General features: G+C 36.5%; 1 protein-coding gene across 4 annotated transcripts in view; it reads left to right on the plus strand.

Moving 5' to 3' along the window:
- Window positions 1–20,899, plus strand: part of LOC131035922 (uncharacterized) — a 284,939-nt gene that overhangs the window by 224,694 nt on the left and 39,346 nt on the right. For all 4 annotated transcript variants that reach the window (XM_057967692.2, XM_057967691.2, XM_057967693.2 and 1 more), the window contains exons 11-16: window positions 5,187–5,228; window positions 5,501–5,571; window positions 7,304–7,357; window positions 7,470–7,575; window positions 7,958–8,026; window positions 9,340–9,483. In XM_057967692.2, coding sequence (XP_057823675.2) covers window positions 5,187–5,228; window positions 5,501–5,571; window positions 7,304–7,357; window positions 7,470–7,575; window positions 7,958–8,026; window positions 9,340–9,483 — 486 coding nt within the window. The remainder of the gene's footprint in view (window positions 1–5,186; window positions 5,229–5,500; window positions 5,572–7,303; window positions 7,358–7,469; window positions 7,576–7,957; window positions 8,027–9,339; window positions 9,484–20,899) is intronic.

A 20,899-nucleotide genomic window follows, 5' to 3' on the forward strand; every position in this document is an offset into this window, starting at 1 on the left:
TTCACACAAGAAAAGTAGAGGTGACACTATAGTAGGGTTGAGCACCTCTGTCATTGCAGCGAGGTTGACCATTGGTTGTAGTAGTGGCATAGTGGTGGTTGTACGAGGCTAATGTAGTGTAGACATCAACAATTACATAGTGTTGTATAGATGCTATACAATCTACAACAATTTTTATCACTATTTGGAGTCACCTACTTGGAATTTTGACAATTTGGCACTCAATTTATAGGTTTTTGGCAGCTTTGAACACAATGGTACTGTTTGGTTTGTGCCAAAAATACTGTGAAATGCATACAACCTACAAATATATCGAATCAAACCTTATAGGAGATTAATTAGCTAGTAGACTTAAGTATCCAATTTGGACAAAATGAGGGTTTACCCTAACTAATTTGAGCCTTATGATTGCAATGGAACTACTTATTTTTCCATAAAGGTTTCCTACAATGGGTGATAAAAAATAATGCAAACTACATGACTGTAAACCCAGGATAAAGAATAGACTACCCTAGATTTTAAAATCAATTGTCACCTAATCTACCTTGCTCCAATATCATAGTAGATTTAATAAAGCTATGCAATATAAATCTATTTACAAACAAAACAACATTATGATGACAAAATTAAATGCAAACAAGAAAGACAGTGATCTAAGAAGTCAAATATTTGAATTCAATAAGATGATAAATGGGAGGAGAGAGCTATAATATATAGCATCGAGTTTCCAAATCTGATAATGATGAGGATAAATTAGAATCCTGAGTTTCCAAATCCAAAGAGTATAACAAAAAAAAATTCAGTACTCACTATCCTATCGTACTGAAGTAATAAAAAAGAACCTACCTAAGTAAAAATAATATAATGGGTGCAATAATTAATTACACCAACACTTCCCATGCTTAACAATCATTTGCCTTGGAGATCTTGTGGCAAATTTAGGCAATTGTGGGACTGAGATTTTAGAGATTTTTGAAGATCTTTCAAGTAGGAGTTCAAGATAGAGCAAGAGAAGAAGATGAAATAGACCATTTTGGATGGTTATTGGCACATTAAGCACAATTAAGGCACCTCATTTGGGATCCAACATTGTAAATGGTCAGTGAGTATTGAAGGCTGTTAATGAGTATTGATTGATGTCAAATATGTGCATCATGGTACATGAATCCATTGTTTCATTTTAATTTCATTTTGACTGTTATTTATTTGGCAAGGATTCTCTATTCTTCTTGGTGGCGACTTCTGTTGATTTCCCCAGGTTTTATTGGATGTATTTTAATGTATATATCTGATTCAATTTGATACTTGCATTCTTGGAATTCTATGTGTTCTCAAATTGAATAACATTATACTATATATATTCCTTTGGAGAGGCATGTCCTTGAACCAACATGTCTCTCCTTTAATTATAATAATTTAATCAATATTATAATGTTTCATCAATCAATTATTAATTTAGAATAATATAATAGATTAATATTGAATATTAAATTTATATGATTAATAATAATATAATATAACATGATAATATATTATTATTAGTCAACATATATTATATGTATTCTAAATGATCATTCGACTGAAGCTACAAACATTAACATTCCCTCTTAGCTAGGGAGGATGATCAGACAAAATGTGTAGTGATCTCCCATGTCAACACTTATGGCCCTCACCATAGCTACACAAAACATAATTAACACTCCCTCTTAGCTAGGGAAGATAAAATCAATGCAAATGCATTAAGTCTAGATTAATTATGGAATAGAGAAAATATTATCTCACTATGATATCAGGAAGTATGGTATAAACAAGAATATCAAGGCACATGATATTCACCATAACTCAAAAATATCATCTCATGATATTGGGAGTATTTTCATCAACCATATGATGCTCATCACAGGGGACCATAGTCTCAAGGTGTGAATTTGCCTCCGTCGGTGATTCTATCCACAAGCTCTTACGTGGATTGCCTCAGTCAGCGATTCTATCCATGAGCTCTCACGTGGATTGCCTCAGTCAGCGATTCTATCCACAAGCTCTTACGTGGATTGCCTCAGTCGACGATTCTATCCATGAGCTCTCATGTGGATTGTCTCAGTCAGCGATTCTATCCATGAGCTCTCACGTGGATTGCCTCAGTCGGCGATTCTATCCACAAGCTCTTACGTGGATTGCCTCAGTGGGCGATTCTATCCATGAGCTCTCACGTGGATTGCCTCAGTCAGCGATTCTATCCATGAGCTCTCATGTGGATTGCCTCAATCGGCGATTCTATCCATGAGCTCTCACGTGGATTGCCTCAGTCGGCGATTCTATCCATTAGCTCTCACGTGGATTGCCTCAGTCGGCGATTCTATCCATGAGCTCTCACGTGAATTGCCTCAATCGGCGATTCTATCCATGAGCTCTCACGTGGATTGCCTCAGTCGGCAATTCTATCCACAAGCTCTTACGTGGATTGCCTCAGTCGGCGATTCTATCCATAAGCTCTCATGTGGATTGCCTCAGTTGGCGATTCTATCCATAAGCTCTCATGTGGATTGCCTCAGTCGGCGATTCTATCCACAAGCTCTTATGTGGATTGCCTTAGTCGGTGATTATATCCACGAGCTCTCATGTGGATTGCCTCTGTCAGCGATTCTATCCACAAGCTCAAGTTATTGTAAGATCGTCACCTTCCAATAACCTCAAAAATACAAGTGGAAATCATTTGGAAGTCGTCACTTCCTTATGATTTACACAGGGCCGATAAGGCATTAAATGATTTCATTAGTATAATAATCAATTGAATCAAGTTTTACCTCATAAGTATTTCACCTTCAATAGTGAAAATTCCTCTCAATCACTATGATCGAAATTGTCACAAGTTGACTGAACCATCTGCTCCCTCTGAAGCTCAAGTTATTGTATCAACCTCTTGTCCTCCTTTGAAATGTCAGACTCCCTCTGCATCTGGTCTCAATCATCAATTCGTTTGTAAGCATCAATTTATTTCTTCCTTTAATTCAATTTTATTGTGCTTTCGTCTTGAAGGTATGTTAGAGAGAGATTACAAATAGCTCATAAACTAAATTATCTCGAACAGAAATACCAATGATAGAAGCATACAAGATTTTACTAGCCAATATTCTAGCATAAATTACAAACTCAATAATTCATGTGCCTTAATAAAACATGGAATACTTATCTCAAGTTTAAAACATTTCCTTTCGTAAGGTAAGCCCATATAAGAAATATCACGCATGAATCATCTCTCATCATAATTCCCTTTGAATGATGTAGAACATTTTTATAATTTTGATCAACACTTTCATTATGATCCACCACACACAGTCGTTAATAACTTTTGCAATTTACCAAATCTATCCAATCTCTTCGGTGAGATGTTAGAAATTCTAATTACAAACATTTCCTCCAAGTTATAGCCAGATCCAACGGTTAAAACAAAAGTTATGACATTTTTCCCAAAACTGCTAACCCTAGGTAGGGTTTCAAGTGACCTGCACCAAAGTCGTCATATCTTGCACAAAACTGAATCAAATTTGATGAGATAAACATATTTGAAAACTAGAAACACAGATCTTTCCATCCATATATTATAGTACTCATTTTGAGGCCAACCAAAGGGCGTACAATGGCATATTTCAGACTGAAAATTCTAGAAAAAACTGAATTCTCCAACTTTCTCCAACCTCCAAATTAAACTTCACAGGCCTGAGCTCTGATACCATGTTGATTTTCCCAGGTTTTATTGGATGTATTTTAATGTATATATCTGATTCAATTTGATATTTGCATTCTTGGAATTCTATGTGTTCTCAAATTGAATAACATTATGTCAAAGACAAAGGCCATAGGGATAAGGGCAGATTCATAAGTCACTGTTTCTCCTCTTGAAGCACACGTTTAAGAAGCACCATAAACCCCTACTATCTATAAGGGCACTTGATTGAGTGAAAGCATCAATAGCTTTGGTATAGAACACAAAAGCTATATATATTCCTTTGGAGAGGCATGTCCTTGAACGGACATGTCTGTCCTTTAATTATAATAATTTAATCAATATTATAATGTTTCATCAATGAATTATTAATTTAGAATAATATAATAGATTAATATTGAATATTAAATTTTATATGATTAATAATAATATAATATAACATAATAATATATTATTATTAATCAACATATATTATATGTATTCTAAATGATCATTCGACTGAAGCTACAAACATTAACAACTTCATCTAGCCATCCATGAAGTTCGCTTGTCTCCTTTTTCCTCCACACCAGCCCCATGGGGTAGAAAGGTAAATAAATGACGAGAAAGACTTAACAACAAATATAAAGGTTTTAAATTTGTGGAGCTCTAAGCTTTTGTTTGTACACCCCAAATTTGCAACCCTTAAATATAATGTAGTCTACGTGATAATGGCAAGCACATAGAAAATATGAATTATATGAAAATAGGTGATCAATTAAGGACTCTTACCAGTTAATTTGCAACCTATTAATATTTATCAATTAAAGTAAAATTTTAACATCTTGCCTTTCACACCACTTTTATAATAATTAATTATTACATGTTTTGGAAGATGAATGTGATGATTAAATGGTTCATGTTTTCTTTCAGCTTTTTAATAGTATGTTTAAGAACTTTAGAAGTTATCACCACAAGTTTACATAAATTATTGAACAGTTGCGAGAGGTTCTATTGACAACGCTTTTTATCTTTACGATCTAATAAAATGTTTTGATGTTCCTATCTTGTGTAGCATAGAACAAAATTATTTTTGGCTTATTTCTTTTGGCAAGTGATGTTCATTACATACTCAATTTGTTTGTATACATGTTTGTGCTTTTGTTCTTTTGCTTGGTTTTGAAATTTTATGTAAGTTTTCATTTCCTGATGAGAGAATATTTTGTAGCAATAATATTCTAACCAAACTTGACATAACAGAGTTGTAAACTTTCCTAGATCTCATGGATCTAATTTACAACTATGCAATTAATGCATTCTATTGTCTTTTTTCTTTTGAGGAAAATGATTTTTTTGTCCAGTTTCTCTGGATGACGAGGACCTTAGGCAGTTGAAACAGATTCTATTTTCTTCTTTGATATGCATACAAGAGCAAATATTTCTTTGTGACTTATCTTATTGAACTTCATCCATTCTACTTCAGGTTAATGGAAAATTCACGAATGACCAAAAAATGGTGTATAATGTAAGAGTTTTCTCTCATATTGTTCTCAACATATAATTGTGCTTTTTTCTCTCATTTGAAACTATTCAATTGGATATCCAAGAAGATATAGTGAGATTTATATCTTGTTTTTAAGGTTTTATTTAATGAACTTTTGAGCAGATCATAAAAATTATTGATACTCCCTTAACTCATTTAATATACTTAGAATGTCAATTACATGGAACTGTCATCCTATCTTGTTTTATCTTACACTTACTTTTCTTGATTCTTGTGCATACGTATTTTCACAGGCAGTTCTTAGTGCTCACAAAGCTGTCATTTCTGCAATGAAGCCTGGAGTAAGCTGGGTGGACATGCACAAGTATAATTTCAATAAAATCCTTCGTTCATTTATTTTTTAGATTGAGCATGAATTGTCAAATATTGCCCAAGGCTCTTTGGGTTTTTCCTATGCCTAACTTTTCAAGCATGTCTGAGGATGAAACATTGTTCTTATTGAATACGAGATATAAAGTAAAGTGTAAATTTAATGCAAATGGAAAAAGAAATATAAAACATTTGTGCTACATCATTCTAGGAAGCCTGGGCCTTAATCAATTAACTGGCAAACATGCATTTATTAAATAAAATAATTTTTTTAGCTTCACATGCATTATGTATTTGGTTTCATTTGATTTTTATATATCTTTTTTGGTGTTTCTCTCATATCAAGAGTTTTCATACACAAATTATGGGGTAATGTTAATTCCACAACACTTAATAGTTGTTTCAATTTACTTTTATATGATTGATGATAGTTTTCAAAATTTTCAATTTTTTTGTTAGATCCACCTTTAAATCATCAAAGGTGTTAAGGTGAAGGAAACATGTCTTATAGCTAATCTACAAAAGAATGCAGTGATTTCCAAGTGTTTGTTACAAGTTGCTTTTGTGTTATCTACAAATGCAAACCAATCTTGGGACTTGGTTAGCATGCAATTCAATCTGACTCATGTCTGATAGCTTAAATGCACTAATTAAATATTACTGAACACCCAAAGTGAGGACTGCAGTATGGCCATCACAAAACTTTCTGTTACAATTACTGGCATATACTATTTATTGTTAAATGCTTGTAGAGTTTCTGGCACACTAATTTGTGGCTCCAATCATCTACATCAATCTGTCAGCCCCAACACATTTCAAAGGTATGACATTCAACTCCTCATCTAGAGAGATTAAATCAACCCACAAACCAGATCTTCAGTGCTAGGGACTCTTCAATACCCAACTTTAGCCAGGTGCCTAATGAATCTTTTATATCCAAGGTATTGGCTCCATTTGCATATCCCAAGAAAAAAAGATATTACAGCATCCTATGGCCATGCATTTTCAGTTTCACGTGTATATTCATTTCCATAAACAGATTCATTATCTATGACATTTTTAGCAATTTCATAACAGAGTTATCAAAAAAGATGCTAGAATACTCCAGAATCATAGCATAAAAAGAAAATGGTGAAATGGATATGATGACAATATCATCCTGCATTAAATGTCAAAATCTGAACGTTGAAAAGTTAAAAGCTTTGCTTAATACCAGATTACTGTTGCTCTTAAAAAATTATTGTATGACTTTTGTAAGCACGTTTTGTTGCTTTTTTGGCGAGGTATGGTTTATGCATTCCTATGATTATCATTGCTTAACATACTTTTGAGTCTTGTTGACATTTCTTGGTCATCCACTGGCATTAATGTACATTCTCTGTTTCATTCTTCCCTGGTATTTAATTTTGGGTAATGTAATTTGCTACAGTTTGTCATCTCATGATCTACTTGTTCCTTCTACATAAAATTCTTTGTGGCTCATTATACAAGGGCTAATTTGATTCTCATGCATCACAAGTGTGATTTTGGTGGAGAAACGAGTATCTTTTTCCTAGAAGTTCTGCTTAAGAAAATAATGTTTCTGGTAATTGGTTCATGAGGGGGAAAAGTTTTAAGGATTTCTTTTAATTCCAGAAAAGAAAACTGTCTAGGATAGCTCACAAACTATTGGAAAAGTTTAAATGTGATTGAGTACATGTGATCAATGTTAATTTGTTATTTTGCAGATTAGCAGAGAAAGTCATTCTAGAGTCCCTGAAGGATGCCAACATTCTTTTAGGGTATATTTCTTCCCATTTATCATATCAGATTATTTTGCTAGATTTATTTTATGATATTTTATATCAGATTATTTTGCTAGATTTATTTTATGATATTTTGTATCTACTTCAGAGCTGTTGAACAAATGATGGAAAAAAGACTAGGGGCGGTGTTCATGCCACATGGTCTTGGACATTTCCTTGGGCTTGACACTCATGATCCAGGAGGCTATTTAGAGGTCAGTAATGTAGCATTAGACTCTTTATTCTTGACTTGATCTTGAAATATCCTCAACTTGTATAAGATACACAAGTTATAATTAACATGTAGGTGGTGAAGATGTTTTAGAAAGTTAAGCTCCATACGAGAAAACTATTTTTGGACAGTAAGCAGGATACTGTAGGATCCTCAACTTCTATTGCTCTCCTCTGATTGTGCAAGTCGTCAGAAATAATCATTGCCATTTTCCCTTTCTCCTCTTATTTGTTTGTAGAGTTACTAATTTGTTATCTATGATGTGCTAAATATCCTGTGAATGCTTCTTAATATGTTATCAGAGCTTCAGTAAATGCAAGATAAAATGTTCTTGTTAAAAGAAAATTGAATGGAGTTTTTCACAGGGACTGGAGAGACCTAAAGAACCTGGATTGAGATCATTGCGGACTGTTCGTGTTCTTCGTGAAGGAATGGTGAGATTCTAAGCTAGGGTTTTCACTAAGTTACTGTTCACGCATTCATTCTAATCTTGACTACAGCCTTATTTTGACGGAGAATGGTTGAATTCCCAAGAACTGGAGCAAGCTACATGTTTAGTATATACTTTCCTTGATACCTAATCAGGAAGCTGACATGAAATGTTTTTGCAGGAAATCATGAGGATAATTCTATATATATAAGGAATTAAGGTGTGAATGGAGACATTAATAAATTAATAATAAACATTAACAATATATTTACCAAGCAAAATTGATTGACCATGTATATGGAACAACGTTAAATACTGATTAATAGATTGACAAGCTTTTGCTTTATAATGGCAGATTGGCAGTAATACAATGAAGGTGTTTCTGGATGTGTCCTCAACAGCACCCTTGAAAACAATATCACACAAAATGTCAAATGATAGTCTATTGACATAAAAGATGAAATGTTGGTCACCAAAAAGTTTTGGTAAAGTACTAATGCTGCATTGACATTTCTAAATGCAAAGGGTCCCTTATAACTAGTAAGATGAGTTAGATATAACCCTAGGGTCCAGTTTCTCATGATTTCAGTTCTTAGAAATTAGAAGCACATTTAGTGCTCGAATTTGTTTAACAAAATAAGAGACAAATTTCAACAACATGATGACATTATGCTTGCATTGCCATCACCAGTACGCCAACAAGATCCGTGTATGAAAACAAAAATATTAACAAATATAATAATAAATAGGATAAGGCAACAAATGAATGGCACAAAGTCAACCTGCAAACACACCCAAGGTATGAACCTGGACCAAAAGTCTAACTTGATGAAAATGAAAATGATTTGGTACTTAATTTGACAACTAGTATTAAGGTACATTGTGAAAAAAGACAACAATTTGGTTGTTCTTGTCCCAGATCCCAAACAATCATTGCAAAAGGTTGAGATTTGCTAAAGAACTATTTCCATAGTTCTTAAATTTGCATTACTATTTCTTTATATGCGCTATCCAAACCAACTTATCTATAAATGTTTTTTTTCAAGTATGACAAATTTCAATATCCACTTACAGAGAATACTCAAGAACTACTGAACAAAAACATCATTTCCTGGTTAGTGGAAGCCAATAAACACTTTACAAAGGGAATCATACTAAGAGTATCCAAACGGAATGAATCTAGGTCAATCAATCTGCTTATTAAAATTAATGTTACCCAAATGGTTGAATATATACAGTTCAATTATCAATTAAAAAACACTTTAGCTTTCTTCACTGTTGCATGCAAATTTTATTATCTTGTTACTGCACATGCAGGTCATAACAGTAGAACCTGGATGTTACTTTATCGGTGCAACATTGATTCCAGCTATGGAGAACTCAGATACATCATGCTTCATAAACAAGCAAGCCATTTCCACGTTTCAAGATTTTGGAGGAGTGCGAATTGAAAGTGATGTGGTAGAGATCATTACCTTCCATTTTTTATAGTAAAAATATGTTTTTTAGAATTTATTTTCTCTATAATACTTACAAAAGGGAATGAAACAAAGTGATGGATGAGCATCATATGCAGTTTGTAATCGCACATTATTCCTTATTTCCAAAAAAGGCTAGTGTATAGGTAAAATTTGAAGACTTGATAGCTGAATACCATGGATAATATTAATTGCTTAGTAAATGGGTTAACTATTGTTGATCTTGATATTAATAAATGTCTCAGAAAGAAAGATAATTCAATATATCAGAAAAATAAATTAGCTATGAATCATGAATCAGGGACTTTAGGGTTGATTCTGAATTGTCGTCACGATTCCATAACTGTCATGTAATGGACTTGAACAACATGCTCTCACTTGATAATGCTATCAAATTAAACAATTTCAGAGTAACTTTTTTTCTAAACTGTAATGTCCCCTTTTTCTATGCCCTAGTTTTTTCCCTTTCAGATCTGCTCAATAATATATTTATGTCTGTTACAACAATATATCCATATTTGCTGTAAGGGTCTATTCAGGTCTGCTGTAATGATGTATTTATATCTGCTGCAATATATGTCTGCTCTGATTTTCTGCTCTTAGTTGGATAGCTGTTCCCTGAATAAATCCCCCCAATTGACCTCCTAAAAGTCTCATTATATATACCATCGATGACTTTTCTCCCAAAGGTCACATCCTTTCAAGGAGGTTGTCCCAGCAACAATGAACATAATTTATTATATTAATTTCCTTGCCCAAGATGGGCATTTGAACATGGAGGGTCAGCCAATATATTAATTAACATTTTGAAAACAATCTAAAAACCTTTCACATGCCCCTTAATTAGCTGTTGTACCTTATTCAAACAGGTCAGCCCTTATCAAAATTAGATTCAATTTGTTTTAAATATAAATAGATCGGATAGCCTGGATAAACTAAGTCAGCCCCTTTAATTTTTTTATTACTTTGTATATAAAATGCCATCATGGCAGGGTCATGACATTCTACCCTTCCCAAGATTGCTTGTCCTGAAGCAATGTAAGTTTCTATGAACTGAATAAATCAACCCAAGGCAATAATTGTAAAGACTAATGGAATAGTCATGCTGAAAACACATCAGGCATGAACTAAACACAGAGCATACACATAAAAATACGGAGCATACACATGAATATATGTAGACATAGTGAACAGGTAGATTACAATAAACATTATGACCAGTGAATTAACCTATAACCAATCATTGCTTAGTTCAGTGAGAAACTCAAAAGGGTGCCAGTAAACTGCCCAACTCAACTAAGCCCAAGAGCTCGTAACATCCAAATCATGGCCATTCGCCTCACATCCCACAAGCGGCAGGAACGTCCAACTATGATCAGTTCCATCCCTTGGGGTAATCAATTCATCACTTGGCCCACAAGAGACAGGAATGTCCAACTATGACCAGTTCCATCCCTTGGGTAATCAATTCTGATTGGACAAAACTGCAGCTGAAAATTGAGACTAAATTGTTCTTCAAAGACTGTTGAATTGACTTATTTGATTCTACAAAAGATCCTTTATTGTCTATCTCAGTTTGTTCCTAAGTTTCAATTCAGGACTTCGTAAGCTTTAGAAAGGTATTGGGGCTATCTGTTGAAGGGCTGAGAGGAGTAAGCTAAGTGGGGATGCAATGCAGCTATTCACACTTCTGAAATTAAGAGATTATCTAAGTGTTTTGTTTCCTATCACAACTGTGCCTGGATCTGCAACAGGGACTCCTACGGGCTAGTGAAATAATAGTTCAATTAAGGCTCTACTTGAATTCCAGAATGCTCAGAAACAGATGAACAACCTTAGAACACTAATGCTAAAAGTAAAAGAAACCAAGAACAAATTGGATGGCAAGCTAAATAAGAAACACACCTAAAAACTTCCTGCAGTTGAAACCTTATTAAAATGACTCAATACAAACCACACGTAACAGAGATTAAAATAAAGTAATACATACTACTAAATAGAAAATGAAAGATCACCGGGTAACCTTGGAGTGGGCCCTGTCTCCTCAATTGTCTGACGATAATGCTGATTCTAAACTACTTCAAATCCACGCTCACACAAAGTAATCTTTCACAAAATAAGAGTTTCAGATTTGCAACAAAATATTGATTACATAACATATGAGTCTCTGCACGTATACATATTTATATCGTGCCATGTACTATAGTTACCATATGTTTTAAAACAACATAGTTTGTTTTTTATATAAACAGAATTGGCTAAAGATGGCCGCTAAAGGCTGTAGGCCACTATATCAAAAATAGATTAACAAAATATCAAGTAAGACTTGTTGTGACAGCTATCATCCAGTTCTCTTGTGTCCTCTTTCTCCCACGTAAGCAGCAAAAACTGATCACAAATAGATCAATACATAGCAAACTTAAACTATCAATTCGTCGTTTTAATTTCCTTTTATTGTTCATTAAATATTCCTATTTCCTTAACAAATGGTGACAAGAAGCCAAAAGACATGAGGGTAAAAGATAAATGAAGGGTAAAAATAATAGGTAAGTTTTGTACTCATCAAATTCATCACTTGACCCACAAGAGGAAGGAACGTCCAACTATGACCAGTTCAATCCCTTGGGGTAATCAATTCATCACTTGGCCCACAAGAGGCAGGAACATCCAACTATGACCAGTTCCATCCCTTGGGATAATCAATTCATCGCTTGGCCCACAAGAGGCAGGAATATTTAACTATGACCAGTTCCATCCCTTGGGGTAATCATTATTCCACAATTCACAATAAATCTCTTCCACAAATCTGCTTTAAATTCTTCTATAATCTGATCATAGGACTGTCATAAAGTATCCACAATCTCTTCTCAAAAGTCTATTACAAAATCTTTATATACTTCACCTTAGATCTTCATATAATATTCTCTCTTAATCTGGTGTATATATTATATATTTGATTGTATTCTTCACACACAACAATACACCCCTCACTCTTCACTCATAATTCTTATCTCATTTATACCCCCTTGTATGTCTTTAAGGATGGAGATGACTCTTCAAAAAGAGGCAACTTTATGAAGTGACAACCTTCAAGAGTTGTGTCTTTTAGAGTAATTATTGTTTTCGCTGAACAGATTGCACCTTTCCTTAATTGTTGCTTCTTCACTTTTTAATGTTTGCTAAAATAAGACTTCCTTTCTTATAAAAGATCGATGCTTATAGTCATTAAATAGATCTTCTAATGCTGTTTTGCATCCTTAGCTCTTCTAAACATCATCACACCTTTTCTTGCTGTAATGAAATCACATTAATCATTATTTACTTACTGAAATCGCACCATGTGAGCATATAGATCAAGCATTATTTACTTAATGCTGTGTAAGTGTAATCGCTGCCTTAAGTCACATTAATCATTATTTACTTACTGAAATTGCACCATGTGAGCATATAGATCAAGCATTATTTACTTAATGCTGTGTAAGTGTAATCGCTGCCTTAAGTTAGGTATATGCAAATTGCTGCCTTAGTTGTTCCTTAATATATCACTGTATATATTGATTAATATTTTCACCTTATATTTTTCTTGGAGAATTAACTACATTGAAGAGTTGATTATATAAGAAATCAACTATTTATCCATTTAATCGCTGTTCATTGTCAACTCTTTCTTGGTTCAAGATCAGTGCATTATCTTTACATTGGTAATACATTTCTTTAAACGATAGATCGGAAAATTGCCAAGAACTCGCCAAACTCGGCGAGTCCGAGTACGATTCATGCCCCCCGAGTCTGGCGAGCTCGGACTCGGACTCATTCGAGTCCAAGGGACGAACTCGCCAGACTCGCCGAGTTGGCGAGTTTGGCATAAACTTGCCAAACTCGATGAGTCTTGTGCCTCTTGACCCCACCTTGGGGGTGCTGCCCCCAAACCCCCGTTGAAAAATATGGGGGGAAACTGCGTCGATAGAAGTCGGGAAATTTAACCTCCAAGTCTGACACTGATTGGATCGACCAGGTAGATATAGAGGTTGAGACTGTAGCCATGGCAAAGGTGGAGTGGAGAGCATGATCAAAGATAGGAGATTCAGAGGTAGATAGTGACACAGATGTTCCTGATGTTGGTGAGCATGGCATGGTGTCACGGGGGGTGACTATGGCTGTCGAATCATCCAGGACCTACCTTAGATGCCTTCGCAGGGGGGTGGGGCCGGAGGGTGCAGGCTCCTTTGAGCCGTAGGCTTGTAGTTGTATTTACCTTTGGTATTTGTATGGAACATTTGATGCTGATCATATGATAACATGGATTTTTTATTCCATATGTTTTGTAATATTGTATGCATTTGACAATATTTATAAATCTATGTTTGTTATTTCCTTCACCTACAATTTGCGTTTATGCTTATGTGATTGATGTATACTTGTGTATGTAATCAAATGAGCCGAGTTTGATGATGTTATTGTGTCTTTAAGGTGTATTCAATAAAGGGTGCATGAAACAAATTTTAAATCTTTAAAATCTCTAAATTTCTTGAGTTTTTCACTTTCCTGAGTCCAGCTGAGTTTGACTCAAAGTCCCGAGTCCGAGTCCGGGTCGGCCTTGCCGAGTCCGAGTCCCGTTTCTTTGCTTTAAACACTAATCTGCCACTTTGCTGTGCATATTATATCACTATTTATAACCAAATCACATCTCTTGAACCATAATCAAGTTGCCTGTCTGCCTCATAAAGTCGATCATATGTTTAGCATAACTATTTAGAATCAACCTTCCTATAAGAGCTTTGAACTATTAATTATTGTATCATATTAACTGCTGTTGTATATCTTCAATTTGTATACCAACAATCTACCGAGAAAGCCATTGCATCGACCTTCATACAAAACATGCCTTTATGTAAATACCTATGTAATTATGATTACAATCTACTCTCTGTTCCCTCAGGCTGGCAGGAATGGTGCTCTGATATCATTTATAACATCCCCTTTTCCAATGCCCTAGTTTTTGCCCTTTAAGATCTGCTCAATAATATTTTTGTCTGTTGCAACATTATGTCCATGTCTTCTGTAATGATGTATTTATATCTGCTGCTATTTATGTCTGCTCTGGTTTTCTGCTTTTCATTGGATAGGTATTCCCTGAATGAATCCTCCGAATTGAGCTCCTAAATTTCTCATTATACATGTGAAAGATGACTATTCCCCTAAAGGTCGCATCCTTTCAAGGAGGTCAGCTCAGCAACAATAAACATAATTTATTATATTAATTTCCTTGCCCAAGATGGGCATTTGAACATGGAGGGTTGGCCAATATATTAATTAATATTTTGAAAACAATTTAAAAACCTTTCACATGCCTCTTTATTGGTGGTTGCACCTTGTTCAAACAGGTCAGCCCTTATCAAGATTAGATTTAACGGCTAGCCTTGATAAACTCAGTTGGCCCCTTGTAAATTTTTTAATACTTCCTTTGTATATAAAATGCCATCATGGCGGGGGCATGACATAAGGACCCTAAAAGTAAATTACAATGATGTTTATGCTTATCAAAGTCTAGTGGCTTATTTGATATTTGAATAATCATTCAGACTAATGCTTGCTATCATTTTAAATAGGATAACGCCTTTCATTGATGATCAACAAGATCTTGAAACGAATTGATAATTATAGAACAATATATATTCAAAACCATAACTTGATTGACAATCTTAGACTGATGTTTAGGATCATTCTCAAATTATTTTATGAGCACATTGATTCTTGATGGATCTGTATAACTATGCAAGTGTGTGTTGACATGGATGGGCGGGGGCCAAGCCAAGTTGATGGGGGTGTGCTCTATTTCATGGAGTTCACTGCTGTTTGATGATGGTGCACTAACTGATAAAAAGACAATATGGCTAGATGTCTATTGAGAAGAATAGAAGAGCCAAGTAGCAATCACTATGAATGGTAGAAAAATTTAGACTACTTAATGTATTTGGCATATCCAAGGACTGAGGTAAATAGATTAGATTATAGAGCAATCTTGAAAATAGAAGCATGCATGGTGTTGTGGACAAGAGGAAACAAGTCAATGAGTGGTGAAAAAGAAGGCAAGCTGAATTGTTAAATTGGGGAGCACCAAAAAGGAGGCAAAAATGACAACTAGGATACACTACCAAAAAAATGCTCATTTAGAAGAACATAAGATTTTGCATGACTATTCTAAATTTTAAGGATCCCACCCAATTTGACCATAAGATTTGGGAAGGAGAAACTTATAAATTATTATAAATATCATGAGGTTTTGACGGATAGAAATTGCTGAATTACTGAGCACTCATGTGTAGAACAGCTATGTTGAAAGAAGCAAAAGAAGCAAAGTTAATCAAAGAAGGTGACAGCAAAATATTTTGATAAGGTATAATGTGGTGCTGAAATTGTCAATGAATCTAAGACCAGTGTCTTGTCTATGCATACCAAGGTTGAAGCTTGATTTGTTTTAGTCTATGACTAAATTCATGTATGCTTGTGTTCTCATGTCTTGACATGTACTTGGGTTAAAGCTGGTGTATTACATTTGTGATTGGATATCCTGTGTATGTAGTCTTGTGCATTGTGGTGTTATGTCTATGACATGATTCTTATTAATTTGTATAAACTATTAAGCATAGGATGCATATGAACGTTTGACATGGAAGACTTTGTGAGAAAAATGTACTAATCAGTCATGAGGCCTTGGTGGATTTGTATAGTCACCATTATGTAGAGAGTGGAGCTTTGTGGTCACCAATGCTTAATTTTCAGATGATATTCATTTGTGGTGAGACCAATAACTACACATGGTCATCCTTGTGAAGGTTGGATAATGGCATCTTAGTGAGAAGCTAGATAATGTTGCCTTGTAGCAAGGTGTTGCTTTGTTGTGGTACAACAAGAAGCTTCCTTGGTCATGTTTACGTGGGCCCATCGAGAGGTGGTACCCATCATAATCTGTACTATTTGTCCAATGAATGTTTGGATGTTACATCTTTAATGTGTGTGTCTATGTATTGCAAATGAGCATGTGGTTGTAGCAGCAAGCAAGTCTCATTGTTGAAGTGATTATGTAGTGGCTTCCACAGTGATGAAATTGCTATATGCAAATCCACGCTGATGATGCTAGCTTTTAATGCTTCAAGAGTCATGCACCTCAATGACACTCCCTATGAAGCAAGTACCTATTGTGACCTTTTTTCACACATTGCCCCATTGCAAATGGGGACCCCGTGTTTTTGCTTTTTAGGGTTTTGCTTTGGCATCGCAACTGCTAATTACTAGTCTTTTTACAATAAGGAGTTAGAGTTTTTGAGAATTCATCCCAAGCCAAGTTGAGAGATCATGCTCAGAATCATGTATGAATGTTGTCAAAGTGCTCAGAAGGTCCAAAGGATGAGGATCACAATTGCTTTGGGTCATTTTTGACAACCTGCTATTTTTCAGAAATTTTTGCTTTTTCTGCTTTTTTGAAAGTGGCATATGGGTTTTGTTCCTCAAGTCATTTTATTACTACCCATTTTGTCGGAATTTGAAAATCCTGCCTCTAGGTATAAAAGGCAGGGCTTCCAAATTTTTGCTTTTTTTTGAGATTAGGGTTTTGTTCTTAAGGTCATATCAATCTTGTCCATGTCTTCAGATTCGAAAAATTTTGCTTCTATGTATAAAAAGAAAGGGTTTGAAATTTTTGCTTTTTTTCCGAGATTAGAGTTTTGATCTTCATGCCAAATTATTACTACCCATGTTCTCAAATTTCAAAAATGAGGTCTCCAAGTGCAAAAAGCAAAGTGGAAACCCTAATTAGGGTTTTATTCTAGATGAACCAACATGGTATCAACATGGCATGAACTGTTGATCAAGTATAGAGGAAGAGTTTGGGTATGGCACATTGAAAATTTCGCCTAAGTTGGAGAAGTTAAAATGGCAGATGCTTAGACAAGCCTGTCAAGGCTCAAAGTCAAACAAATGGAATGGCAGATATACCATGTTGGAAGAAAAAATAAAATAAAATAAGGCATGGAAGTGTAAAGCAAGTTGAAAAATAAATTTGTTACATAAAAAATTTTAAATTATTTTCCAAAATTCAGATTATTTTCAAGGATTATTTTTCAACACTTGGAATTATTTCAAAAAAAAAAACTTCAAGAATTTTGGTAATGAAAAGTTCTAGAAGATTCCTTGATAAAGATGAATTTGAGAGATAAAATAAAACTTTCCATTTTGGAAAGATTAAAACAAAAAAAACACAAAAAAATAATAAAATAATTTAAAAACAAACAAAAAACTTCTAAATTTAAAAATCCTAGACTATATATTTTCAACCAACTCATTTTCACAATTCATTATTCAGGTTGAGAATTTAGAGAGCAATTGAGAAAAAGTTCTCTCGAAATTTGTGAATTTTGGAGAGATTTTCTAGAAGTGAATTCTTCTGAGTGTTAGAAATCAAGAAATTAAGTGCTTTTTTCGATTTTAAGACAGAATTTCAGAATTGAAGGTAGATTTTGTAGTCGGGAATAATCAATTATGTTATTGTGTAGTCATTATGTTGTGTCATCATCGGTAATTGTGTGTTATGGGAGTCAGTTAGTTCACCCGAAGGGCAGTTGGACGCGACGATTGGTCGCACCCCCTCGGGTATTATATATTGTATCTTGTTCCCTCGGGAAATCAGGATTGTAACTGGAGACTATATGAAGGCAAATATACTTGTTCTTTGGAGTTATAACACTTATCTTATGGCATACTAGCATCTCTTATTCTGTATTGTGCATTTACTTCTTATGTCTCTGAAATAGTTTCCATAGGCGAAACATCTGGCACCAGTGCCTAGACATACTCGGGAAAGGAAGGAGCGGATGGCGTACAGACACGATGGGCCTAACCGTCGGTGAGATTAACCCAGAGGCCGATGACGCACAAACGAAATTCTATGACGAAGAGGACACTGCAACAAGGGAATTCTCAATCCTGCTTCAAGCGGCCATCGAGACCTACGTCCGAAGAGAGGCCACGAAGGCTAAAGTCCCAACAAGTGCTGTGTGGACTGCACTGGAAGTTAGCCCCGCAGCGAATTGGTTGATGAACCACCTCCCTCGGTTGCTTGCACAGGCATCACTGGCACATCGAACCCGCCTGGAGGAGATTGCCCGTGAGGAGTGACGCCAACAGGGCCTCCGACAGTACGAAGAAAACAATCGTCGTTGGGAAGCAGAGCGTGATGGCAAGAGGCGAAGGGGAAATTAAACCCTAAACCTCCGGGAGGAATAAAGCAATACTGTAATAATCCCGGCACATTGTTGACATAAATTGTGGCTGAAAGGGAAAATAATAAAAGTTTTTTTGTTTTGTTTACATGGTGTGTGCTTGCTATGTACGGAAGTGATTTATGCCCGATATACTAAATAAGGACAAAAATAAAAAGATACAAAGTGACGAATGGGAAGTGGCACAAAGAGCATTGAATCTTAGACAATAGATAGAACGAAGGTGTAGGCTAAGGCAGCTTGTCGAGGGACGACCGGCCGAGGGGTTGCTCGAAGGGAACCCAGGAGGTGTCACGGAGGTTGCGGAGGCAGAGATAGACGGAGAGAATTACACTCTCTACACTGTCGTAGGGTTGCCCGAAGGGAAACTCTACAGCTCACCAGAATACAACCGTAGGGTAAGAAGTAGCGAAAAGTTGGTGGAACAAACAAGGCGAAGTCTAAACCTGATCGATGGTACCAGACCTACTAAAGAACTTGTCCATTTCGGAGGACAACCGGGGGGAGACAACCAATCGGACGGAGACGCCCGAAGGTGCCGGGGGAGCACAAGGGTACCGTACGGGAGGCAATTTGTTCGGTTCAGGGTCAGCAACCTTCTCCGGAGGACCCACAAGTGGAGGGTCAGGTGTGGGAGGCGGAGACGGAGGATCACTAGGTACAAGCACACAAGGCGTCGGAGGAGTGAGACCAAGCGGTGGGATGGCAAGTAAGCAGAAGCTGTCGAAGTTCAACGACGATGGGAAGGAAGATCCCATCCGCCATTGCCGCACTTGCGAAACCATATGGTCAGCGAACGGTGTTATTGACCAGGACAAATGGGTAACACAATATCCAGCAACCTTAAGGGGAGTGGCCATCGACTGGTACTCCAATACAGATAAGGCCAAAGTCGGCACATGGCCCAACCTGAAGAAGGAGTTCGAGATAGAGTTCTGCCTCCTCAAAGATGACAATGAAATGGTAGCCGAAATCTATGGCACAAAGCAGAACAAGAACGAGACGGTTCGAGCCTATAGTCGTCGGCTCAAGGAACTATTGGGGAAAATGCAGAGTCAACCAGCGGATGGGTTGAAAAAGAGATGGTTCATGGAGGGACTGAAACAATTCCTCCGGAAGAAGATAAAAATTGTTCCACCAACCTCATACGAAGATGCATATAATAGAGCGATGGATCTCCAGAGTGAGACCAAGACATCCAAGAAGAAAAAGAAGAAGGATAGCTCGTCCGAGGACGATGACTCTTCCGAGGGAAGCAACAGTGATCGCGAGTCCGGCAAAAAGGTGCAAGCCTTGCAGAAGGATATGCTAAGGATGATGAAAGAGCTGAAGGTTATGAAGGGAGGTCCGAGCAAGACCGACGAAGGGAAGCTTTGGTGCACGGAATGTAAGACGGACGGCCACACGAAAGGCTCTTTCCCAAAGAAGGCCTATTGTGAGATATGCCAGTTGATGGGGCATCCCACTAGGGAATGCCCCTACAACATGAAGACACAGAATGCACAAGTGCTATTCACTAAGCAAGCCACAACATCCGCAACAACGGGTACGGCCCAACAGAACAACACAATGACATCCTCTGGAGGGTACCGGGACAATAGACGCTGCGGAAGGAATAATAATAATAATAACAATAACCGGAGCCGTATCCAGTATGATGCCAAGGGCCGACCTATGATCCAGTGTAGGGCCTGCCGTCAGTGGGGCACTTCTCTCGAGATTGCACAAAGGGGGCTAACCAGCAGCATCTCTATCGATGGTGTGGATCGGGGGACCATGAGGATACAAACAACCGAAACCCGAAGTCAATCTTTTGAACATTGAACCCACTCACGCAGAGGTATTGGCGGTTACGAGGGCGCAGGCAAAGATGGCCTCTTACCCAGACCTCTGCATAGAAAGGGAACGAGTACAGGAAGCAAGGGCGGAGATTATGAAGGAGATGACCGCACAAGAGAGAAATAGCGGGGAGGCCACAAGAACGTCCCAGACTAAGGGGGAAGACAACATCCTGAGGCAAATCCTACAAATGGAAGTACCCGTGAGAGTCCAAGACCTCCTCGAAACCATGCCGCACTTAAAAACGGCTATCCTAAATACAGTGCCCGCACAAAGTCACCA

The sequence above is a fragment of the Cryptomeria japonica genome, chromosome 3 (genome assembly GCF_030272615.1).
Source record: "Cryptomeria japonica chromosome 3, Sugi_1.0, whole genome shotgun sequence".
NCBI classification, from domain to species: domain Eukaryota; kingdom Viridiplantae; phylum Streptophyta; class Pinopsida; order Cupressales; family Cupressaceae; genus Cryptomeria; species Cryptomeria japonica.